The sequence below is a fragment of the Trachypithecus francoisi genome, unplaced genomic scaffold (assembly GCF_009764315.1).
Source record: "Trachypithecus francoisi isolate TF-2019V2 unplaced genomic scaffold, Tfra_2.0 Lachesis_group5, whole genome shotgun sequence".
Lineage (NCBI taxonomy): Eukaryota > Metazoa > Chordata > Mammalia > Primates > Cercopithecidae > Trachypithecus > Trachypithecus francoisi.
The window spans coordinates 37,680,652-37,706,858 of NW_022681470.1; the positions used below are offsets into that span (position 1 = coordinate 37,680,652).

Here is a 26,207-nt window from a genome sequence, read left to right on the forward strand (position 1 = left end):
AGCCCCACAGGGTAGGTGGTTGAGAGCAGAGGGGCCAGAGGAACAAGTGTTGGGGGCTTCAGGCTGTGAAGAGGGCACCGGCACACCTCAAAGTGTAGAAATGACCCCACAGCAAGAAACCTACAGTGTGGGGAAACCCTGGCTCCACCTATACTGCAATTCTTGGCCTATGGTCACAAAACTGGAGAAATTTCATGTTGAGAAAAGCTCCTGGGGGCCAAAGACAGCTCCATTTTTCTCTGTATGGCAAGGACAACTTGCCTTCCTAGGTGGGAGGAGGTGGAAGCGGGTGGCTGGGGCTGGGAGGACAGGAAAAGGCTCAGGCATATCACCTCCCAGGCTGGTGACATACTTACTCCTTAAATAGTCCTGCCAGGTGTGTCCTGCTCATTGTCTTCATTTTGCATAGATGGGGAACCGAGTTCAGCAGCACTGACAGGGCATGCAATCCTGCCCCTCTGACTCGGGGCCCACTTTTCCCACTGCAGCTGCCTCCCCATCCCAGAAAAGGATTGCTGCTAGGGGAGGGGCGTGAGGCACACACGACACTGGAGGCTCCCAGGCCTCTGGACGGTGACCTAATTCCAAGGAGGAAAAGCGCTGGCATCCCAGCTCTTCCCTGGGGCAGCCTGATGTGCAGGCCCTGCTTGTGTGGATGGGAGGGGGCTTTGGTTTCTCCAGCCTCCTGTTTGACCTTCCCCAATTGCCTGCATCTGCCTGCCTGGGGACCTGCTGACCTCGAAGGCCTGGGGCAGCCCTGCCTCACTCACACACTGGAGCATCAGAACCTAGCGTCTCACTCTGTTGCCCAGGCTGGAGTGCAATGGCATGATCTCAGCTCACTGCAACCTCCGATTCATGGGTTCAAGTGATTCTCCTTCCCCAGCCTCCCGAGTAGCTGAGACTACAGGCACCCACCACTATGTCTGGCTAGTTTTTGTATTTTTAGTAGAGACAGGGTTTAACTATGTTGGCCAGGCTGGTCTCGAACTCCTGACCTCATGTGATCCGCCCACCTTGGCCTCCCAAAGTGCTGGCCTGAGCCATAGTGCCTGGGCCATCAGAACCTTCTTACTGAGAGCTTATTAACCAGGAACCAGGCCTAGGCCAGGCAAGAGCCCCCGGACATGAGAGACCAGCACTGGCAGCCTCAAGGGGCCCCAGCCTAGGGGGAGGCACACATATATTACAGAGCCAAGGCAGGGTGTGCTGCAAGAGGGGCTGCAGCCGGTGTAGCCTGTGGACAGCCTGGGGCCGTGATTCGTGGTTGGCCAGGTAGTTGGCAAGGGCGCCAACTGGACAGGTGAGCACAAGCAGGGCTTTGTAAAACGAGTAGGAAGCTACAGCAAGGGCCAAGTGACTCAGGCACAGAAACGAAAACATCCACGTGCAAAGGTGTGGGTTTTCCAAGTGTCTAACTTATGTTCCTACCGTGGTTCACAGAAGGCCCCTGACACTGGGACTACACGGAGCAGAAAGTGGCACCACCTTTGCCTCAGGCACTTCAATCTCCTTGGGGCTTGGGGGCACTTTCCGAAGCCACCCGCAGAACGGGCGTCCCGGGTGGCCGCTGGTTTTCTCCTCTTTCCCGGGGGCCCCCTCTGTAGCTACGGGGTGCAGCAGAGGCGAGAGGTCTCCGCAGCTGGCACCCGGTGTCCCGGGAGGGAGGACCGGGGTCTGTCGCGGGCCCTGAGGCCAGGAGGCGACTGTGCCCTCGGCAGCCGCCCCACACCCGCCCCGCCCTCAGACCACCAGAGGCCCCCTCGCAGCGACGCCGGTGCCGCCCCCAAGTCTCCCTGGCGGGGCGGGCGGTCCCTACGGGCCCTGGCAGGCAGCGGGCGGCCGCTTGTTCTGCACCCGCAGGCTCCCCGCCAGCCGCGCCTTCCCGGGCACGCGGCCGCCCGCGGAGAGTGTTCCCGCTGCAGAGCCGAGGCGTGGGGCCAGGCTGCGCGGCCAACAGCCTTTGTCTGCGTCCTCCCGCGGGGTCTCGCGCGGGCGGGGGTGAGAGGGGCGCGGGCCCGTTGCCCTGCCTGGGGGTCGCCAGGGCCTTCGTGCCAAGGCCGTTTCCGCGAGGCGGGGTGTGTCCAGCAGGGCACCGGCTGTTAAGAGCCGCGGGGGCCTGCAGCCTGAGGGTGCACGGAGGGCGGGCTCACGGGGGTTTTGCACGCCCCCGCCCCCAGCACACGCGCGCGCGCAGGCACATACACACACACACTGCTGGGCTCACCCTGCCCCTGAGGAACGCACGACAGGGGAGGAGGACAGGAGCCGACTGGTGCATCGCAAGGTCCCGGGCCTTGCTGAAAGGTGCTGTGGAGTCTTCGCGCCAAGTCAGACCTGGGAGGATGAGCTGGAGCTGGCCGGAGGGATGGGGAGGAAGTGGGGCGACCTACGGACCCTCAAGTCCGTGGGGCGGGCGCGGGGTGTGCAGGAATGAGTACCTGGTGCATGCAGTGTCCTCAGCTTTCAGGCGAGCTGGAGAAACCGCAGGCTGGCTCGAATTTTGGAAACCCGTGTTAACCAGGACTTCAGGGACCTGCCTTCGTTGGGCTGTCCCTCACCTTGCCCTGCCAGCTCCACAAATGTTCCAGAGCGCTGTTGGGGTCATTAAATAACCCTGAATCCATACAGCAACACTGCGAGGGAGAGACTATTATACCAGGCTTACACACGAGGAGTCCAGGCCCAAAGGTTAATTCCAAGGTCTGGGAGCCAATAAATAGCGGAGGCAGGATTTGAACCTGGCCCTCTGCGACTTCCAGCCAGCATCCTTCCACCCTCCTGGGTCCCTCTGCAGTTCACCTCGCTTGGAGGTCCTCGAGCACCAGAGCACCCGCTCCCTGGCCCGTAGGCACAGCCTACGGGGCGGAGTGGTGCCCTCAAGCAGCTCCGGCGGCCCAGCTTGGCCTGCCCGCCACTGACCTTCACCAGGACGCAGAGGCCCTTATTTCGGCGTTCCTTCTGGGAAGCGGGGCTGGAGAAGAGCAGGCAGATCCCTTTCCAAGGCAGTTTCCAAACTGCAGGTACAATTCACTCATGGGTTATAAAAGCAATTTTATGGGTTGAGACAAGCATTGAAAAAAAAAAAAGGGCAGGATAGAAAAAAATTAGAGTGCTTTATAAGAGCCGAGGGTAGGTTTTGAGAAATGCTTCTTCTGTGGGTATGTACCGAGTTGTAATTTAAAGTGGGTTATGGTTCTGTTCTGCAGGGAGACAGAAGAAACCTCAGGGCCATGGCCTGGCCCCTGGGGTAGTGGGGAAGAGGCCTCCATCCTAGATAGGTGTCCTGGGCAGCCATTTGTTTTCACCTTTTCCAGAGGTGCCAAGAAGAGGCCTATGACCCAGGAGAGGAAGGCCGTGACTAAACTGTGGACTTCTGAGTCCTCCAAACTGCCTCTGGGCACAGGATTCTCATGTGGGTATTACTGGCAGGAGCTTTGTTTGTTGGCTCCTGGATCCCACCAGCCCGAACTTCACCCGTCCACGCACCCACCTACTCTCTCATGCTTATGCATGTGCCTTGGTTGGAATGCTCTTTCCCTGTCCACCCACAGACCCCGTGGCAGCCTTCACAAATATTAGAGGTGTCTGTCTCTGGAAGCATCTCCAATACTGCATGCTGGCTTTGGCTCCTCCCCGTAGATCCCATAGGATCTTGTACCAAGGGCTCTTTATTGTGACTCTTTAGGCAGAATTGCTTGTTTATCCTCCACCAAACTTACCTGGCAACAAGTGGACTTTCCTACTCAATCTGCCCAACCCACTTCCCACCCCAAGTCCCCAGGCTAGTTCTGGAGCGACACAAAACGCCCTGCTGCCACCTGCATGAACAGGCCTTCCCTTTCTCCCTCCCTCCCCCACATATCCACAGAGAAGTTTCCCTCTTTCCTACAGAGCCAGAGCACCTGCTTAGAAATGGCAAGAGCCTTCCTTGGCAAGAAGCTCTGCCCAGCGCTCTCTGGCTGTGGGTTGGCCAGGTCGGAGTGCTGGACCCCAAGGAAGGGGGCTGCGGGGACTGGCGCTGATATGTGCCCATGGAGCCAGGGCTTAACAGCTGCCCTGCCAGTGCTGGAGGGTATCCGGAGCTCTCCTGTGGCTGCCAGGCTGCCTGCCGGGCCTGCCTTTGTCTTGTCCTTCTGCAGTCTGGGCTCAGGCCCCTACTCACAGTGTGGAGCTGCCCTTAGGGTTCTGGCCCAGTGCCAGGCACTGGGGAGAGGACTGCCCTGCCCTTAGGATACCCACATCCCCAGGATGCATACAGCTTCAGTTATGAAAAAAGGCCAGCGTGCAGGGCTACTAGCAATGGAAGCCCCAAGGCAGGAGACCCCACTCTATCTGAGGAGCAGAAAGGCTCCCAGGAGAGCCCACTCTAGGACCCCATGGCCCCCGAAGACCCCAAGCTCACCAGCCTCCATCCAGCTCTGGTGTTCACTCAGGAACAAGAGGTGCTGGCATCCACGGGAGCGGCATTCAGAGGCCACAATTTGCTTTCTCATCCTGAGCCCCCCAGACTAAGTCTCCAGGATTTTCTGGGTTTATACAATAAGGGGTTTGGCTCATCTATTTTTTGCTTATTTCTAGCCCAATACACAAAAGCTCCAAAACATTTATCAGCAAGGCAGACCTGTGTGAAACCCTGAGCCAGCAGATCTCTTGAACCCTACAGTGGACTTGAAATGTGGTCAAGTCCAAGGCAACTGGTATCCATGCAAACCAGGTACTTCTGGTTCAGTGCTTTAATCCACCACTAACTGGCACAGCTGTTGTGTCCCCTCTCCCCCTCCTCAGCCTTATGCTACCACTTCTCAGGTTAGAGGGATGGCTTAGTGAGACATCTGCTTGCCACCACTGAAGTCAGGCCAGTGTCTTTTCTCTTCATGGAGGCCTCGTATGGTCCAGGCCAACCTGGACTCCGATTCTGTCTCTACCACTTACTAGTTGTAGCCTTAGACAAATTTATTTATTGCTCCATGCCCCAGTTTTCAGGTATAAAGTTGGTCTCAACAATATTTCCCTTGTCGGGTTGAGAACTGAATGAAAATGTTTTGCTCCTCACCGCATCCCTACAGCCTTGGTCAAAGACCTACCCCACACATCAGATTTGCATCAAATATTGGTCAGAACTATTGGTAACTGTTTAGATAAAACTTTTAGGAAGTTTAGAGTTATTGACCTCTTCGAAGGCCAGCCAATCTTACTGTGCCCGGAGAAAGCATCTGATGGTATGTGAGCAAGTGGGCTGGGAAGGGAGGTGGGGAGAAAACACCATCCAAAGAGGCTGGAATCGGAAGCGCGTGCCCACACAGGCTTCTGGAGCCCATTGCTCCCTCTCTGAGGTGCATCTGTGGTGATGCTTGCTCAGGCTCAGCCTGTCCCTGCACAAACAGTCACTGCTAATGCTCCATGTAGCAGCACCTGGGCAGGTGGGCATACAGCTGACACCTGGAGGCACCAAGGATCATTTGCTGATTTGAAATTTGTCCTCTAGGACAGTGACCTATTATGGTGGCATGACAGGCCCTCCCTTCCTGTGAGTTTCATTTTTGCCTCAGGTCTTGCCTTTTAACATTTTGGGACCTTTGGAATGATGGCAAATCACTGTTTTGCTGCACAGCAAAGCCATGAGTAGAATCGAGTCACTGTCCACCTGTGGAACTGGACTCCTCAGCCTTGCAGTTGCAAACTGTCTCCCTCTGCCAAAGCGACAGTCTGTGTTTCTCCCTCGGGTCGGGGAGATGATCTGCTTTTATTAGAGGATACGTATAACCTTAACTCTCTAAGCACTCGTTTCTCTGGCGAGGCTGGTCAGTATGTTTATTTGCCATCACCTTTTCTCCCTAGCTACTATGTCTGGGAGAAATCAAGCTAAGGACTTAGCAAACTCTGATATGGCACCTTCTGTGCTAGGCACTAGGGTCACAGTAAGCAGCTCTGCCTCTCACCACCTGTGTGACCTTTGGAAAATGACTTTTCTGTGTCCCAACTTCCTTACCTGCAGATTTAACAGATGAGGAAACTTCTCATTTTTAGAATTCTATGTGTTAGTACACAGTACTTAGAACAGTGCCTGGCACATAGAAATTAGTATCAGTGAGGATGATGATGGCAAATGGAATGATCAAGATCTCTCTGCCCTTAAGGACCTTATGTAAATTATGTAGCCTCATCACCTCATCCCCATAGAATTTAGGGCAGGCTCCTTCAACTACCAATTTGCTTGGGCAATATTCTTGTTTGCCAGCACTTCAGTGATGGGGGGGGAATGAAGGACTCATTCCTTTCTGTTCTGGTCTGTTCTCCCAAGTTCATTGTCTCATTGAAACTCTGTGCTGTGTAATATTTTGCATACACAGTATGGTTATGTATTAGTCCATTTTTATGCTGCTGAAAAAGATATACCCGAGACTGGGAAGAAAAGGAGCTTTAATTTGACTTACAGTTCCACATGGATGGAGAGGATCATGGCAGAGTGCAAAAGTCACTTCTTACATGGCAGCAGCAAGAGAGAAATGAGGAGGAAGCAACAGTGGAAGCCCCTGATAAACCCATCAGATCTTGTGAGACTTTTTCACTATCATGAGAATAGCACTGGAAAGACTGGCCTCCATGATTCATTTACCTCCCCCTGGGTCCCTCTCACAACACGTGGGAATTCTGGGAGATATAATTCAAGTTAAGAGCTGAATGGGGACACAGCCAAACCATATCATTCCACCCCTGTGCCTTCCAAATCTCATGTCCTCACATTTCAAAACCAATCATGCCTTCCGAACAGTCCCCCCAAAGTCTTAACTCATTTCAGCATTAATCCAAAAGTCCACAGTCCAAAGTCTCATCTGAGACAAGAAAAGTCCCTTCCATCAATGAGCCTGTAAAATCAAAAGCAAGCTAGTTACTTCCTAGATACAATAGGGGTACCGGTATTGGGTAAATTCAGCCATTCCAAATGGGAGAAATTGGCCAAAACAAAGGGGCTACAAGGCCCCATGCAAGTCTGAAATCCAGTGGGGCAGTCACATTTTAAAGCTCCAAAATAGTCTTCTTTGACTCCATATCTCACATCCAATTCATGCTGACAGCAAGAGGTGGGTTCCCATAGTCTTGGGCAGCTCTGCCCCTGTGGCTTTGCAGGGTATACCCACCCTCCTGGCTGCTTTCACGGGCTGGCATTGAGTGTCTGTGGCTTTTCCAGGTGCACAGTGCAAACTGTAAATGGATCTACCATTCTGGGATCTGGAGGACGGTGGCCCTCTTCTCACAACTCCACTAGGCAGTGCCCCAGTAGGGACTCCGTGTGGGGGATCCAACCCCACATTTCCCATCTGCACTACTCTAGCAGAGGTTCTCTATGAGGGCCCCGCCCCTGCAGCAATCTTCTGCCTGGGCATCCAGGCATTTCCATACATTTTCTGAAATTTAGGTGGAGGCTCCCAAACCTCAATTCTTGACTTCTGTGCACCTGCAAGCTCAACACCACATGGATGCTGCCAAGGTTTGGGGCTTCCACCCTCTGAAGCCACAGCTCAAGCTGTACATTGGTCCCTTTCAGTCATGGCTGGAGTGGCTGGGACACAGGGCACCAAGTCCCTAGGCTGCACACAGCACGGGGACCCTGGGCCTGGCCCATGAAATCACTTTTTCCTCCTGGGCCTCCAGGCCTGTGATGGGAGGGGCTGCTGTGAAGGTCTCTGACATGGCCTGGAGACACTTTCCCCATGGTCTTACAGATTAACATTAGGCTCTTTGCTACTTAGGCAAATTTCTGCAGCTGGCTTGAATTTCTCCCCAGAAAATGGAGTTTTCTTTTCTACTGTATCATCAAGCTGCAAATTTTCTGAACTTTTATGCTCTGTTTCCCTTTTTAAACGGAATGCTTTTAACAGCACCTAAGTCACAACGTGAATGCTTTGCTGCTTAGAAATTTCTTCTGCCAGATACCTGAAATCATCTCTCTCAAGTTCAAAGCTCCACAAATCTCTAAGGCAAGGGCAAAATGCAGCCAATCTCTTTGCTAGAACATAAAAAGAGTCACCTTTGCACCAGTTCCCAACAAGTTCTTCATCTCCATCTGAGACCACCTCAGCCTAGACCTTATTGTTCATATTGCTATCAGGCTTTTGGTCAAAGCCATTCCACAAGTCTCTAGGAAGTTCCAAACTTTCCCACATTTTCCTGTTTTCTTCCGAGCCCTCTCAACTGTTCCAACCTCTGTCTGTTACCCAGTTCCAAAGTCACTTCCACATTTTCGGGTATCTTTTCAGCAATGCCCCACTCTACTGGTACCAATTTACTGTATTAGTCCATTTTTACACTGCTGACAAAGACATACCCGAGACTGGGAAGAAAAGGAAGTTTAATTGGACTTACAGTTCCACCTGGCTGGGGAGGATCATGGCAGAGGGTGAAAGGCACTTCTTACATGGCAGCAGCAAGAGAGAAATGAGGAGGAAGCAAAAGCAGAAATCTGATAAAACCCATCAGATCTCATGAGATTTACTCACTATCACGAGAATAGCACAGGAAAGACCAGCCCCCATGATTCGATTACCTCCCCCTGGGTCTCTCCCACAACATGTGGGAATTCTAGGAGATACAATTCAAGTTGAGATTTGAATGTGGACATAGCCAAACCATATCAGGCTACTTGGGGGTTTAAGAATTCATATAACTTGCTCAGCCAGAGAAAGCATAATTTATAATTCAGATATTCCAGCAGTTATAAACTTTTCCTACCCCAGGCAGATGCACGTGTCTTTTATTAGAGGGGGTGGGAGGAGAAGAACAGAGCTGTGCTTAGGTGTGAAAAGAACTAAAAACAAAACTAAGAAACAACCTAACAAAAAACACCCTGGCCAAGGCTCATGGCATCTCCACTTCTTTAATGCTGAACAATATTCTTCATATAGTTGTAATACGATCTCAAGAGTAACTGAGACTTCATGGTGTAAAAATATTACTTTTAAGGATGGCTAGTTTTTTGTTTTATACAGTACTTTGGGGGGATTAGGGTTTTAAGTTTATAGTGTCATCGGATTTTATTTCACATTATGATGAAAATCAAAGCCATGGAAAACGTTGCATTTTGCAGGGGTTATTGTTTTACTGTAACCTAAAGTCCATGTAGCAGTGGTTCTCAAACTAGAGCATGCAACAGAACCCCCAGGAGGGCATGGTAAAACACACTGCGGGCCTTGCCTTGCATTTCCAGCAAGTCCTCCATGCAGAGATGTGACTGCTGGTCCCACACCACACCTGGAGACCTGCCATACACAGGAAACAAAAATTTACCTGTGTCTCACGGTTGTAAACCATGGCACTAGGGCTCTGGCCCTCCTCTCTTTATGTCAAGGAGTCAGGCACCATCTGGAAACCACCCAGGGATTTGTAATTCTAATTCTTGATCCCACTTCTTTGGTTTGTATCTTCTAGTTATTTAACATGAAAACACCATAAGGTTATTTATCCTTGGAAAAAACATAATAGTTTATTCCTGCTGACTTTTGTCACATATTACACATTCTGTCTTTGAATTACACTAATTTCTGATTACGAATGAGCCTGTGAAAGGATAGTTCCAGCTAGAGAAACAGAACCCATAATTGGTTTCAGCTTGCTCTGTCTGGCCCTTTCCTAGATGGCTTCTAGGTCACCCCTCACCCCCAGCATTCTCTGAAGTCTATTTGTTGAGAGCTGGAGCCCAGCCTGTGTCAGTTACGAAGTAATCACATGGAGTCTAAAAGCAATTCCAAAAACGTATTAGCGGGACACCTGGCTGTCCTCTCCTTGCCCCACACAGATGACAGGGCACAGATACTCTACTTTCCTGAAGATGAAGACATCTGCTTTTCCCAGAAAAGACCTTAACTGCAGGGTCACAGTTGTCCTTCAGTAGGACGATCTCAGCTAAAATCTGCTTTCTGCAGAGCAGGAAAAAACCCTGAACTCGGTCCCACCCCAGGGCTGATGGAAAGCTTGGCTGGAGCGGAGCACTGGGCTGCCACGAACACCAGGGAACAGGGCCTTGGTCAGCAAAGAACGAAGCCGGGTGGTCTTATTCCAAACATCCTCTGAATAACCAAGTGGCCTCCAGGTTTGACAGCTCATAACCTTTTAAAAAGTGGTAAAATACAATTTTGCACAAAGGTCTGGCCGCAGTTGGCAAACCAGGTGCATTGCATGAAATGTTCATGTGAAACCCAAGCAGTAGGGCGGGCAGCTGCAACAATCGCTGTCTAAGCACAGTTAACGCCCACACAGCCCTGGGGAAGGGCAGCTCTGCACAAAGGGCATGTCTGAAGGAAAACAGCACCAACATGTTCATTTATGGCAGAGAAAAACCAAGCTGCTTCTTTTTTCCTCTTCCCCTCAATCTGTATTAACAAAGAGGCTTTAATATAATAAAGAACTCCAAAATTTATCTAGATTGCAGCAACCTGACCAAGGTGCCACTATACCTTTCAGAGCTTTGGTATTTGCAAAAGGCAAGTCACCAGTGGTGGGGAGGACATATGACAAGTTAGCATCAGTCTGCCCCCTGGTAAGTGCCTTAGGGTCGTCCCAGAGAAAATGTAGATCCTAATGGCCAAATCCAAAATGCATTGCACCAAATGGCTACCATGTATGTTGCGGTGAGCTGTAATTGTTTTCATGGCTAATAAGGGGCTGAGCCTCTGAGTCTGTCCTTAAAGATGACAACTACAGAAGGCAGCTGTTTTGGAGTTTCACCTCCACCCTGTGTTACTGAGCATGGGCTTCCATCATGAGATTCACAGCAATGCTGCTCAGGGCTGAGGGATCATTCTACTCTACTCAAAACTCTCTTGGTGTTCTGGATTCAACACCAGAGAGCACAGTTTCCCAGTGAGCATTAATTAATTGGCAAATAAACAGGTGAGAATGGCATCCTGTTTACATACAGCAGACCAGTGTGAGCCCCACAAGAATAAGACCTCACTATTTTAAGTATACGTTTTTTTTTTTTTTTTTTTTTTTAAGGCTGGGAGTTGGGTGCAGGCAGCTGGACATTAAAGGAAGACCATCTTGGATGGGCACGGTGGTTCATGCCTGTAATCCCAGCACTTTGTGGGGCCAAGATGGGTGGACCACTTGAGGCCAGGAGTTCAAGACCATCCTGGCCAACATGGTGAAACCCCATCTCTACTAAAAATACAAAAATTAGCCAGGTGTTGGAGGACACGCCTGTAATCCCAGCTACTTGGAAGGTTGAGGCATCAGAATTGCTTGAACCCAAGAGGTGGAGGTTGCAGTGAGTTGAGATTGCACCACTGCACTCCAGTCTGGGTGACAGAGACTCCATCTCAAAAAAAAAAAAAAAAAATCATCTCTATGTGAATGATATGAGGTAATACAGTTGTTAGGAAGCTAGATCTAACCATTCCACAATATACGGACAGTAGTAGCCCCCTATCCTCGCTGTCACTTTCCATGGTTTCAGCTAGCGGTGGTCAAACACATTCCAAAAATTTAAAAAAATTCCAGAAATACACAATTTATAAGTTTTAAATTGCACACTATTCTGGGTAGCGTGAAGAAATCTCACATGGTTCCATTCAGAACATGAATCATCCCTTTGTTCAACATCTCCACACTATAGACACTATCTGCCCGTTAGTCACTTAGGCCTGAGTCCTAACAGGAATCTCATTCTGACCGAGCTGCTGTATATGCACGCGTGTTTGTGTGTGTGTGCTCACATGGGCACACAGAAGTGGAGTGGGGATCCTCATTTATCCACCCACAGACTTCTCTGGTAAAACAAGAGGGCCAGATTATCAGGGTTTTCAAGACCTCAGAGTTTCTGAGGGCTCCTGCAGGGATAGCTCCCCCCGTATCTTCCCCATTCCCCCTATAATCAGAGCAGCACTCTATACCAGGTGTGTCCAATCTTTTGGTTTTCCTGGGCCACATTGGAAGAACTGTCATGGGCCACACATAAAATACACTAATAACAGCTGATAATCTATAAAAAAAAAAAATCACAAAAAAACCTCATGTTTTAAGAACGTTTACAAATTCTGTGTTGGCCACATTCGAAGCCATCCTGGGCCGTGGGTTGGACAAGCTTGCTCTGTACTTTGCTTATGAGTTGAGATTACCTATAAAATTCCATCCTGCATTTGCAAACCTGAACGAGAAAGACTCCAAGTCACTGGGCTGGAGCTCTAGTCTTGTCCAGGCCCTGGTTCCTGGGTTCTGTGGTTCTGTAAGCGGAAACGGCAGCTGGGGCCTGGAGGCCTGGGTACAGCTGAGTAGGGAGCACTCGTGTGGGGCAAATGAATGCAGTTGAAGGATCTGGAGAGTCTGGGACCCTACATGTCTTCCTTCTTTGCCTCCTTCCCAGGGACGCACTCTCTGAGATATTTTCCGGGCGTTTCGGATCCTGGCCATGGGGTCCCTGAGTTTATTTCAGCTGGGTATGTGGACTTGCAGCCTATCACCACATATGACAGTGTCACTCGGCAGAAGGAGCCGCAGGCCCCATGGATGGCCGAGAACCTCGTGCCTGATCACTGGGAGAGGTACACTCAGCTGCTGAGGGGCTGGCAGCAAATGTTCAAGGCGGAACTGAAGCGCCTGCAGAGGTACTACAATCACTCAGGTGTGCATGCGGCAGAGATGGACACTTCCCTCACCCCACCCCACCCCGCAGAGGGCCCTGGGCTGACCTCCAATGAGCAATGCTGACTTGCACCTGCTGTGGCTTTTGGCAAAACCTGGGAAATCCGGTTGGTGGAGTTCAGAGCTTCCCATTTACCTGTGCATCTTCTGGACTGTTCCTCTCTCCCCCAGGACCCTTTATCCTCTGCCATATCCCCCTTCCCAATATCCCCATCTCCTTTCCCACTCTAAATTTGCCCATTCTGTGTCTCACTTCCTGGTAGCCAGGCCTAGTGACTTGCTTGCTTATGCATAATGACATTAACTTTCCCAGGGATATTTCTGGCTTCTGCCTCTCTCTCCCTCCTCCACTGCACTCAAATAGCCACAGTTTATCAATCAATCATTCCTATTACAGGATAAGTTCCCAAGGCAGGAATTATCACACATCACACTCCTTTGGCATGCAGTAGGTACTTCACAAATACCTGTTGTCAGAGTGGTATAATGGACACTGGCGACTCAGGAAGGGTAAGGGTGGAAGGTGGGCGAGGGGTGAAAATAACCACCTACCGAGTACAAAATATACGATTCGGGCGACAGATACACTAAAAGCCCAGACTTCACCACTACACGATTCATCCATGCAACCAAAACCTACTTGTATCCCTAAAGCTATTTGAACAACAACAACAACAAAAAATTTAAAAAACAACCTTGCTGTCAGGTGGGCTTCCATAAGAGGGACCTCCTGGGGACTCAGCAATGCCACAGCAGGCCTGGGGGCTGAGGTAATGTAGACCAGAGGATGCTTCCAGCCATGCCCCCACTCCCAGCACTTGAGAGTCCACCTCTGTCCCTGTGTGGACCCCTCTGGGTTTGCATGTGTGTTCCAGGGTCTCACACTTACCAGAGAATGATTGGCTGTGAGCTGCTGAAGGATGGAAGCACCACAGGATTTCTGCAGTATGCATATGATGGGCAGGATTTCCTGATCTTCAATGAAGACAGCCTCTCCTGGCTGGCTGTAGATAATGTGGCTCACACCGTCAAGCAGGCACGGGAGGCCAATCAGCATGAGTTGCAATATCAAAAGAATTAGCTGGAAAAAGAATGTATTGCCTGGCTAAAGAGATTCCACAGCCCCAGCCTCTCTCCTCCAGCTCTCTGGTCTTTTTTGAGGATGCTCATCGCAGTGGCCAAAACCAACCAGAGGCCAGGGGCTCTGGAAGTGCAGTCTGATGCGTATAGCCTCCTGGGGCATGGAAGGGCAGAGATGAGATTAGATGGGGGCTCACAGGGAGAGCCTATGGGAAAGACACCCTACAAAGAACAGGTAAAGAGAGGAGGCCTTGTTCCTGCATTGCCTGAACAACTGTTTCTGTACATAACTCCTCTAATCTAGGTTACATCCACCCTATCCTGAAGCTATCTCTTTAGTTGGCCTGTTGTGATCTCATGGCTAGAGCCCCCCACGAAGTTTCTCTGGTTACTTTTGAGCAGCATCTTGACAAGATTTGACAGTTCCCCTTTTCTTGACAGAGTGGAGTACCTCCAAGGGCACCTTGTTTTTGGGGATCCATTGAGGCAAATTCTTCCGTCAATGATAAGCTGGGAAATTCTTTGGGAGGTGGAGCAATTCTTACAAATTGTTTAGTTAACAAAGAGCTCACACACCACCAGTAGGAGTGAAAATCTGGATTTACCAGGACAAACAGAGGGTCTCTGCTTTAATAAAGGCTTAATGACAAGATTCCTTCCAGCAAAGAGCTCTCCTTATACCTTAAAGATACGATTCAATTGGTCAACTTTTAGTTAATACAGAACTTTTCGTGTATGATCTTATTATTCAAAATGAATTACCCCTGCATCATGCTACAGGAAATACCTAGACACAGGTGCCTTTCCTCACAGGAGTAGGAGGGGTTTTCTCAGTTGTGGCCAATAGCAGGGGAGGTATCTGGCCACAATTATGAATATGGAGCATCTGCTAAAAGTACAGGCTTTGGAGGCAGATGACTGGAGTCTGAGCTTTGACTCTCCCATTCCCTAGCTGAAAAACTCTCTCTTAATGGTTGCAGGTAACAGAAACCTATGTAAAGCGGCTCAAGCACAAAGTGGGATGCTATTTTAAAGGTGGGAATCAGGGCAGTGTGGGGACCTGAGAGATCAAAACCAAGATGTGAATGATTTTATCCATGAGGTAGGGACGTGGCTGCTAGCATAAAGCTCATCCTCCATCACACCACCACTCTAAAAGAATGGGCATCTCTCTCCCAGCTCTGGTTACTAAAAGGAAAAGGAAGTCACAGGAGGACTCTGACGTGCGTTAGATCATGTGGCACCTCTGGGCCTAATCATCAAGACCATCAGGACAAGCCTCTAAGACAAGCCATAGCTAACAGTCCTGGCAAGAACTAAATGGTACACTCAATATGGTTTAAATGAATTCAACAAAGACAGCATCTGTAAGGGGATACTCAGGACTGAGGAAACCAGTATGGGATGGTGAAGTGTCCAGAGACATGTGACAGAGGGAAGCATTACCTCCACCAGACGTGAAGGGTAAAAGAGAATATTGTTATCATAGTTCAGCAAAAGCTGCTCCCTAGGCAGAGGATGCTCCTTGTGAGAGCTGTGACCGTGGCCCCCGGTGGGACTGTAGTGAGGTGGGTTGTGGAATGAAGCCCCAACCTCTCTCTCCTCCAGCTCTCTGGTCTTTTTTGAGGATGCTCATTGCAATGGCCGAACCCAACCACAGGCCAGGGGCTCTGGAAGTGCAGTCTGATGCGTATAGCCTCCTGGTGCACGGAAGGGCAGAGATGAGATTAGCTGGGGACTCACAGGGAGAGCCCAACCAGCACACACACACTGTTTTAGGCTAGGGCTGGGCAGGAGGATTAAGATTGGTGCCTCTCAACACAAGCACATGTTGGAATGGGGTAGGGTCATTTTCCAAAATATGCTGTGTTTGGCAGAAGGGGTTCCTGTAGTTAGAAAAAGTGAAGCTAACAGATGGTAGGCCAAAAAAGCAATAAACTTGAGTAAAATCAAGAGGTATGATAAAGCCTACCCTACAGAAATGGATAAGAAAAATGTGCAAAAAAGCACTGTGTAAACTGTAGGGCTCTGTTCCCTTTTCATGAGGCCATCAGTCATACTGGATTAGGGGCCCACCCTACTACTGCAGGATGACCTCACCTTCCCACATTATACCTGCAACAACTCTATTTCCAAAGAAGGCCACATTCTGAGGTACTGGGGGTTACAACTTCATGAGTTTTTGGCGGAGGAAACAATTCAACTCCTAATACATCTCTACCCAACGTCTGTAGGTTCCCTCAATCCACCAAAACTTTTTGGCTCCACTGGATTATCCAGCAGTTAGGAAACCAAGATCATTAAATGAATTCACCGCAGCTACAGTGAGACTGACTACCTTAGCTTACCTCTGTGAGAGGAGTTAAGCCAAGGGGATCTGTGGAATTTTGGAGGGTTTGGGGGCATTTAGGGGCAGGGGGCAAACGTCCTTCCTTTAAATCCCAACACTTAGTTCTCTTCCATTTATAAGACCCGCCCCTCCATCCCAACCCCTGCACCACAGGACAAGGAAGTGTTCTTGACCTTCAACTTTTATCCCTGATAGTGAAAGCAGCTTCTCCTCTGGATCCTCAGGTTTCTGATGCCTGCCTGGCTGGTTCTCAGTAAGAAGGTCAAGTTCAACCAGAGGGGAGATCCTGATGCCTTTCAGTAGTTAAATATGAGTTCAGACCCCGGGGTCCGGACAGAAGATTTGGAGTCCCACCAGCTGGGCATAAGTGGCTCACACCTGTAATCCCAGCACTTGGGGAGGCTGAGGCGGGTGGATCACTTGAGGTTAGGAGTTCGAGACCAACCTGGCCAACAAGGTAAAACCTCGTCTCTACTAAAAATACAAAAATTAGCCCAGCTTGGTGGTGCAGACCTATAGTCCCAGCTACTAGGGAGGAGGCTGAAGCACGGGTATTACTTGAGCCCGGAGTCGGAGGTTGCAGTGAGCCGAGATTACACCATTGCACTTTGGCTTGGGTGACAGAGTGAGACTACCTCAAAAAAAAAAAAAAAAAAAAAAAGGGATCCCTTGGACCCAAGATTTCCGAAAAACACTCAGACTGTGGGGACCCCTGCTGAGGGAGAAGTCCCAAACTGTGGCTTCAGGGGAATACACCAAGGCTCTCACTGAGGCCACCTTCTCCAACAAGCTCCCCTTCTGCTTCCCCATGGCTGGCGTGGCTGAGTAAAAAGGACACTGAGCACAGCCCATGCATGAACGCCTTGCCATGCAGCAGGATAAAACCCATAATGCCACTCAGCGTGCCTTGGTTATAAATCTAGTTTGATTACAAGACTAATCTCTGGCCATTTGTTCTGTTTCTGGTTTGTGAACCAACTGAAGATGTGAGCAGGGCCTCAGCTAACCCACAAATAGCACATGTGTGCAAACTGGAAAAATGAATCCTTCTTCTGGGAGGACATAGCCCAGGCCAGGTCACCTGGCTTGGCCAGCAGAACACAGAGTGGATGTTGGTCCCGTTTGTTCCCCAGTGGGGTATCTATCCTTGTGCAGGGCACAAGCTTACATGGCAACTCTGGTCATATCATTAGAAAACAGACAGAAATGGGCTGCACACCAGAATGAATGATTTGGAAGGGAGGGGTGACGGTATAAAGAATAGGCCAATTCATTCAAAATGGTAGAAGCAGAATGCCAAATTCTACCCGCTCTTACCAATGCTCTGAGCTGGGAAGCACAGGAAGCTGCTGCTTTTCCTCTTCCACTTGCCCCCACTCCGTGTTGGCTGCACCAGCAGAGGCTTCTGCATTTGCCCCTGGGTGGGAGTTGGGAGTGAAGGTCTGGGCCAGAAGGTTCTGCTGAGCTGAGCTGCTGGGTGGCAGCTGGAAGGCCAGGCTGGCTGAAGCCCTGGCGAGGTGACACTGGGTCTGAGGCAGGTGCAGTGGCAGCAGCCAGACCTCTGAGGACACAAATGGGCCAGAGAGTGGGAAGAATGGAGCTGGGAGGAGGAGGAGGGGGGACAGCCTCTGAGAGTAGGCTACGGGGTGAAATGGGAAGCCACCAAAATGGAAAAGGAAGTGAAACCAAGGGAGAAATGAGACTGCCACCCAAGCCAAAGCCGTCCTGGCCTTTCTTCCTTTCTGAGGCATCAGCGCGCAGATTCTAAGGTTACCTGAACTGACTGAAAGCTCTGTTGTTTTCTGAGCAACGGCAGTGGTATAGAGAACTTCCGGAACGCACTGGGAAGACAAACGCTCTAGAAGGTGACAATTCTGGGGAAATCTGAAGGGCTGGAATAATAAAAAGTCAAACATTTGGCATCCCATCAGCTGCTGAAATAACCCTCTCATGTACTTTAAAATACCCAAGACACGCACTGTGCATATTACTCACGAAACAGCTACGAATGCACAGTCTGTGCATTACCAGTTCATGTCACACTGTGCCTCAGGAAGCTGCTGAGTGGCCTGGTCATGCAGCTTATCAATCTTCTGGGAGAGGTCCTGCCTGACTGAATTGGCTTCCATAGTATTTGCACTTCACGGTTGAAATCCTTAAGAAAGGAGGTCAGCTTCTGGCTCTGTAACGAGTTGGTCTTGGCCACCTGACGGCCACCCTTCCTAGCTGGAGCCATGGTACTTGGGTGGAGACAACAGGTGTAAAATGGGTCAAGTGAGACTGTGCTTGCTGCTCTGGCTGAGAGGGAGCAGCTCTATGGCTACCCTAACACGCGACGGCCGCCACCAAATTCAAACTCAGCTGCTACAGGCTGCCAAATGAGAAGTCGCCATCTTAGGACAGTCCCTCAATGTCCAATACGAGGACGCTCCACAGTCAGGCAGCCAGTCCACAGGTAGGACTACAGTGCCCAGAAGTCATGGTGATTTTGTTTTCAGATTGACAGATAACACTGTATGTTTTCATCGGTACATATTTTGAAGTATACAGAAGTGGCCCCTGCCCTAGTGCCTTTTTGCAGGGATACATTCCAAGACCCACAGTGGATGCTTGAAACCGCAGATTGTACTGACTAGATGATAAACTGTTTCTTCCCTTATATATAGAGAGACTCCCTTGCTGAAGTCTTTGTATAGGCTCGTGCTTTCTGATGCAACCCATTCTGATAACTGAAACCTCAGAAAGTGAAACCACAGATAAGGTGGGACTCCTGTGCACACAAGCGACAGGACAGGGGAAGAAGAAAATAAACATAAAGGTCATCCTTTACCCAAGAAGGGAACTCAGTTCAGACAAGGAAGAGGAAGAACAAAAGGTCAAGACACACAATAAGTTACCCCAGCTGTAGGGCAACAAGGGTTATCTATGGTGAAACCAACTGCAGGCCTGACACTCAAGTTTGACACGAGGGTCTTCAAGACCCCCTCGCCTGTGCACTCCAGCAGCCAGGGAGCAGACTTACGGCATGTTAGTGAACGGCAGCCCTCTCTGACAGCAAAAAGATCTTCCTCACTGCCAGTGGGTGGTGGAACGAGCATACTACTATTGGCCAGTGATGTGTGGAGGACTGATTTTGCACAACTGCATCTAGAGGCCTCGGGAAACCTCCAGCCCTCTAGCCATCTTGCCCAAATCTGCAGACCCAAAAATGAGAAGCAGCCAGACTTGTTCTGATGGGCCACCAATGGGCACTTCTGAGGTCCTGAAAAGACTTCTTCCCATCAGGTGCATTGTTTCTTTGATGTGAAGTTCTAGAGCAGGGAGTAGGTTCCTCTGGGGAATTTGGAAAAGGGGAGACACACTGTTCTCACATCAGTTTTAAAGCTTTGCTGTTCATGCCTCATAACCAAGGTGACCCCAGAAATCCCCTGCCGAGTCCATGCAATGGAAACTTCTCGTCATTTTCCCAGCTGTATTCTCCTCCCTGCTCTTTGACTGACTGCTCTCTGCCTCCTGTAACTCAGCATCCTCTTTGGCCTGCCCCACCTGCAACTGACATGGCATGGAAGGACCCCATGTTCTCAAAAACACTGCCACTTCACCCTCCTCAGAGAACCCTCAGGATCTGGCATTTCTACTCTGTGTATGCAGGAGTCCAGGAGGATCAGGCTCAGGAAGGTGAGAGCTCTGGGCGATGAGAGTGCACATATAGGAAGTAGGGGGAACCGTATGAATCAAGGCCCGGATGGTACAGCAGGACAGGTCACAGGGGTGCCCACAGAACAGGATAACTCACCACTCACACCCATCCCCCTCCTTCAGTGGGGGTTACTAAATGGGGCTTTGGGATCTCTCACCTTCTTTGCCCTGGCCTGTGGAATGGTGTTTTATGTTTATCCTTGTTTACTGTAGACCAAAAATTGGTTTGGAAGCAGCTTCCAAGTCTTGCTCCTCTCTCTCACTGGTTAGTGGGCATTTGGATAAGGGAACTGTAGGGCTTAGACCAGTCTAGGGTCTTATGGGACCAGCTGCAGAGTAAGTACCTCTAAGCTATCCATGGTCCCCTGCCAGGTCTACAGACTGCAGAGAGCACCACTCTCATGGGTTCATGTGTACCCTGTCTGGTGGCCTCGTTCTGTGTGTTTAGCGTCTGCCCAACGCATGGATGTGTTACGTGCAGTTAATGGTGAGATCCTCATGCTGAAGCCAGCCTCTGTGCCCCAAAAAGTCATGGGCTGTGATCCAAGAATCTGGGAAGTAGAGTTCTTACTCTCAGGCTTGGGTGGCTCTTTGCTGCATTTTGTGTTATTCTGCAATATGATCATTCTAGTGATTCAATCCTTTTCAAGTTGAATTGTTTTCAGGTTGTTTTGTTTTCCTCTTCCGGAGACTTTTGTACATACTGTTGTCCTGAGTAACAGTATCTCTAAGCTGAGTTACCCTAATCGGAGCTACTGGAAGGTACCTGCTTTCAATGAATTCTGGTTTGGTTTTATTTTTTTAATCAAAAAAAAAAAAGGAGAGAAAGAAAGAAACACCACCCCCTATTCAGGCCAGCCAGTAATGAAACGTCCCCTTAACCAGAAGCAAAGGCCCTGGGAGGAGCAAGGCCTGTCACTGGAGCAGGGGCACTGTCCTCAGAGGCGGACTTTGCTCAGGAATGGCGCACAGTGACTGTGGGGGCTTAACTCCGGTAACCCTTTGGTTTTCTTTCTTTTTATTCTTGATGGGCAAAAAGCCTCCTTTAAAAAACATTATTCTTAAGAACTCTGGGAGAGAAAAAAATGCCAATGAGAGGAAGACAAAGAAAAATTAGAGGCAGTACATTCCATATTTTAGAACTTTAGCTTTCCAGACAGTCCAATTTTGCTTTGTTTACAAATTCATCTTGCAGTACAAGGTGAAGCCAAACGGTACAAAGCCCACAGAATTGAAAAGCCATTCATATTTATCATTCAATTTTTTGATCTTCAAATGTTATGAATTCTCCAAAAAGGTAACAGGGAACAGATATCCCTCTGGTCTCACTTTATAGACAGGGAAATTACCAAAAGAAAAATCTTGGCTCTACCATCTCTACTTACAGAAGGTAAAACACTTAACAGAGACAGATTTCTGTTGGAGTTAGACTAGATTTCTTTTCACAGCCCTTAATCTCACGAGGTGAGAAGGAGTGGAAGTTGCCAAGTTGTTGGCTACCAGACCCATCAGTCTGTTTAACTCTGGCTAAAAGCAGAGAATAATGGGCAAGTTACCAAGTTTCCCCTACAGCTCTGGCGTGCATTCTGAAATTGTGGAAGATCCTCATGTAACACACACGCTGTAACCTGCATTTGCCACACAGTCCAGGGCACACAGAGCATTGTGATTCTTCACCGTCTGCAGAGACACCACCAAAAATTAGGACTAAAAACTAAAGGTAGTTTAGTTTTTCAGATGGATTTTCGCTCTGTCAAACTCAATAGTTCATTCCCTCCCACCCCTCAAATCATTTAAGTAAAATGTTCTTCCAATAAACATAAATTGAGCTCTTTCTCTGTTATCCATCACATTCTGCCAGTTCTTTAAAACTGGAATATGGTACTAGGTACAGAAGGCGAAAGGGGAAAGAAAGCCCCAGGTGCTCTAAGGATGCGCTTGTAAGTAGTGTGGGGTTATCACCGCTGTCTACTTACTCTCCCATTCTAGGACACAGGGTGAAGAGATCACCTGGGTTCCCTCTAAAGCCCTGAACATTAGCATCACTGAGGAGGAAATATTTGTCCTTAAAAATAAATGTAGGTTTCCCGGCTTGTTCTCTTTGGCTGCCACATTTGGAGCCTGAGTGGAGGCCCTTCAAATTAACACTGGTTCTGTAGGGGCTGCCCAGTCAGGGTGCAACAGGATCAGACCCAGGATCAAGTCAGCCAGGGGCAGAAGGGCATGGTGGCCCTACGGGGAGAATGCCCTGTATTTTCAGTTAACTTTCTAAATTGTTATCTATTTAGCTACAGCCTGAGTCAGGTCTACAATGGCCACTATTTAGAAAAAACCTTAAATCAGTGACGTAAGCACATTGATTTGAAATATATCCAAACATCATTAAGCCTCTGGGTCATAAAACTTGGTCCCTGAACTAACAGGAGTATCTTACTCATTAATGACTAGGTTTGTTCCAAACGGCCCCTGCTGACACACATGATCCTTTTGTGTGGCACAATAAATCTGGTAATAGCAGAACAATAGCATGGCTTTTAAAGAAGGTAATTTTACAATTCTTTAAGATGCTGGTTTGCTTCTTATAATGTGTTGTGTGGATTACAGTACTTAGGGTCCACATTCACTTTAAAAGATTTCTGCATTTTAATGCAAATCTAAGGATCATCCCCTTTCTTAGTTTACAGACGATTCAAACTTTGTAAAACATAAATAACCTACTACTCTACACATCTGAAGCCCTTTGTAATACTCACTTTTTTTTCCTAATTTGAAAATAACTTATTTATATATTAAACATTAGAGCGGAGTGTAAACATGGATGTCAATCACCCTTTTAGTTTCACAAATTCGCTTTTAAGCTTTCATCAACAGGCATATTTTCTTAACCTACCATGATCTCAAATGAGATAAAATATCCTTCTTCAAAAATTGTTACCAATATTTATTAAAAAGTGCAATTCAAAAGTTAGCTGGGCAAGCACATCATTGCAAATCACAAAAAAGGGTGAAAAAACCAAAACCCCCAAACAAAACCACATGAAATACAAACAAAACAAAAAGGTTAAAAAAAAAAAAAGTGTGCTGAGGAATGCACCCAAAAAGACGAGGAAATGAGAAGTCAAAGCTAGAACTCTATCCAGATGTTGCTGTTCTTTCCAAGTGCAAAAGAAGGTGGTGAGGAGAGACCAGCAGCCTCCACCACCGAGTTCTGGCTCTGGGTCCAAATACTACTTTAATATCAGATAATTCATCAGGGAAGTTATAAAAATATCCTATATACATGTGCACATTTGAGGCATTTAAAAAGTCATCAGAAGCTTAAAGTTTAGTGTCTCAGCAGTTTCAGCTACTTAAACTCAATTAAAGCATCTATCATTTAAATTTGGATTGGCTCAGTTATTTGACTGCAGATGATAAAATCAAGTTGTCATCTTAGGGGAAAAAAAAGAACCAAGTTCACCTACACATCCTTGCCATTACCCACAGGGTAAGAGAAGTCTGGCCCAGAGCTAACCTTTTATGTCATCACGTTTCTGAATCAATGTAATAACTGTACTAACCACTCCCAACCCCAACCCCCACCCCCAATGTAGAGTGCCCTAGAAGTAAAAGAACTGTAATGAGGACAATCTGGTATCCAAATCTATTCAAGTGTGTTACTGAGCTGTTTAGCAACAACATATGTAGGAATTTACCCTCAAAACGCAAGCTGCACCTCTGGGGAGGAAGCCCTGGTACAGCAACATCAAGTCGGCAAGGATCAGGAGCTGACCTCCGGCGACATCATCAACCCTTCCCTAAGCTATGCCAATGCAGAGCCCTCTTGCTCTTTTTAATTGCTCCTGTCAGTTAAAGCCACAAGTTGTCAGCATCCCCAAGCCCCAGTGTGTTTCATTATTTTCCATTAGCTATTCTTACCACAAAAAAAAAAAAAAAATGACCTGGAAAAGCAATTTTATCTTAGCATTTATCCCTGAAAAATGAAACACTGCATTTTCTGTCACAAACTGTTTCTGAGCCTTCTGTCCTCAATAATCATCAGCTCTCAGGGGCTAAGAAATGCTACAGCAATGGGAAACGAAACATACCCAGAAGCTTGCATTCCTGACAGGTTTCTTTTGATGGGACAGTGGCGCACTGTCTGAGCACAGGGAAGGGTCTGAGCAGAAGAAAAGAGCTGCCAAAGATGCATGGAATGAGCAACAGCAAAACACCAGTGAAGTCTGTGAGTCCCTCCTCAGCGAACGAGGTCCCGGAAAGCAAGGCAGCAGCTAGTTCTCCTCAGAACGGGCCAGGTGGCATGGGGCTTCTGTTGTCCAGCTGCAGCCAGGAGTGCAGACATCTATTTCCTCTTCCCACTGGCCCTTCCAGCGCTGGGATGGAGAAGCTGTGTCAATTGTGGGGTCACACGGAGAAAAGTCAGTGCAGCAGTATGTTTCCAGGATAGGAATGTGAGTAGACGGCAATGTCACACGTGCTCAGCTTCTCCTCCTCCCCTCGGTTCATATGCAGGAGGAACTCGCACCCAGAGGCCCCATCGTCACAGCACTAAGAAGAGGATCAGTACAACCAACAGGACTGCAAAGAGGATGGCTATGGCACACCACTGGCGCCGATCTGGAAGGCAGGACATGGGGATTAGCTCTCACAGGGACTCCACGCTCCCCAAGAAACAGTTACATGGAATTTATGGCACACTTTGAAGCAGAAAAGGGGCAGAACGTGCAAATGACGGGGCCATGATCTTACACCTGCCTAGGTGCCTGATACTCTAATGCTGCTCTGTTCTTGGCCTGCACTTCGCATGCAGTCACAATTTTGCCAGTCCCCTGAAAATGTCTCGTAATAATTACATGCTTTGTGTCTCAAGTCTTTAATTACAATCTGCGGATCTTAGCTTTCTGCTGGTGGTTAGCATATCCTCAAAAAAGGTGTTGGCACTGGTGTTACAGAACAAAGCCTGCCTGCTTTAATATCCCATAAAAGTCAAGTCATTTAATTAAACAATAATCACATTCTTTTCTCAATGAGCACAACGGGAGGAGGGAAAGGAGATGAAAGCTACTGCTGGTCACTTCAGGAAATAAATAGCTGAAAAGCAAGCTCCAGTGAGACAGCATGATTAATTTCACATCACACCTAGTCAAGTAAGATTACTTAACTAGTAACTGTGTTAAAATACCTTATACAGTTCCTCTGTAAATGAAAGTGGAATGTTTTTTCTGAAACTTTCTGCCCTACCAACAATTTGGAACAGCAGGCACAGGAAACAAAGTGGCTAGAGTCCATCCAAATGGCTGAGAGCAGGGAGGCCCTGTGAGACAGAAGGGCCCAGATAGGCCCTGGGGGAGCCCTGCTGCAGCTCACAATCCTGTGGTCCCAACTCTACAACAGCTGCCCCGCAGGGTTGTTGTGAGAATTAAACAACACAAACCCTGTCATACACACACTGTGCAGTACCCAAACCTAGGGCATAGTGGATGCTGTCAACATCAAGATGCTTCCTTAATTTGGAGACATGCAGAAAAAATGAGCAGTCTTTCCACTGATGAGTTTTGGCATCTTCCACAAAGGGGCCGACTGATAACAGAATTCACAGAATTCATGAAAACGCAGTTCAACCACTAGGAATAAGAGTTCCATTTAAATAGAAATATAAAGACATATTGATTCACTAAAGTGTCTTTGAAAGCCCACTGATTTTAGCACACTATAGCTATTGATAATCACATTGCAAAAAGATCTCAGTCTATGAAAATGAACTGCTAAACTCTCCAAAAGGCAAAACATGTACTTAAAATTATTTTAAATATTATGGATATCAAAGTCTTAGAACTGGACAAGAGAACTGCCACCAAATTATAAGTAAAGCAAGTACCTTCTAAGTGGTGATCACCTTGGTCTACCTCAGACATACTAGAAACTCATTTAGTTAACTCTGTGAGTGGGACACAGACCCCAGATCCATCACTCCCTGTTCTCAGGTAGGACTGTTCCAAAGGTCTAGGGGAGGCAGAGCTGGCTTACTACAGGTCACACTTTGACCTGTTTAACTATTACTTCAATGGTCAAGAAAACTTTTACAGCTGGCATTCTCTCACCTGATAAAAAATGTTAAATTTTTAATTTCCAGCCAAGTATGTAAGAAGCTTAGAAGTCATCATTCTGTCGTAACAAGTAAAAATCTGAACAAACTGAAAAAGCAACAACTCTTCTTAGATCCATCAGTGAAGTGAGGTCACATGGTAACCCGCTGCCCCTAAAACTGCAGAAACCTACAGGTGCATACAGAGAATCACAGCTTATCAGAGCAGAAACCCACGAAGCAACAAACTCCATAGGAACCAGCATCCTGGTAGGAAAAGCTTAACTTTAATTGATGAGTCGCTGAAGGCTCAGGGTGGACAAGTCTGAGATGAAAAAACAAACAAACAAAAAA

At 48.3% G+C, this 26,207-nt stretch overlaps 2 protein-coding genes across 4 annotated transcripts in view; one reads left to right on the forward strand and one right to left on the reverse strand.

The window, feature by feature from the left end:
- The window catches only part of STX6 (syntaxin 6), a 73,594-nt gene that overhangs the window by 2,470 nt on the left and 44,917 nt on the right, over nucleotides 1-26,207 (reverse strand). Inside the window, exon 8 of one of the 3 annotated variants that reach the window (XM_033196390.1) lies at nucleotides 20,549-24,141. The exons of 1 other annotated variant lie outside the window; for it this stretch is intronic. In XM_033196390.1, the coding sequence (XP_033052281.1) occupies nucleotides 24,050-24,141 (92 nt within the window). In that variant the 3' untranslated portion in view covers nucleotides 20,549-24,049. Of the gene's footprint in view, nucleotides 1-20,548; nucleotides 24,386-26,207 lie in introns of those variants that run through there. One more of the 3 variants, XM_033196391.1, reaches the window with a different exon arrangement.
- On the forward strand, nucleotides 12,111-13,760 carry LOC117074685 (major histocompatibility complex class I-related gene protein-like). Its single transcript, XM_033196392.1, has 2 exons — nucleotides 12,111-12,619; nucleotides 13,515-13,760. The coding sequence occupies exons 1-2, from the start codon at nucleotides 12,298-12,300 to the stop codon at nucleotides 13,718-13,720; spliced, it is 528 nt and encodes a 175-aa protein (XP_033052283.1). The 5' UTR covers nucleotides 12,111-12,297; the 3' UTR covers nucleotides 13,721-13,760.

What these genes read in the sequence shown, in the direction of transcription:
- LOC117074685 (XM_033196392.1), top strand. Translation starts at nt 12,298, where the DNA reads ATGCAGTTGAAGGATCTGGAGAGTCTGGGACCCTACATGTCTTCCTTC. An exon ending in GAGGTACTACAATCACTCAG is followed by an intron (nt 12,620 to 13,514) that starts GTGTGCATGCGG and finishes TGTGTGTTCCAG; the next exon opens with GGTCTCACACTTACCAGAGA.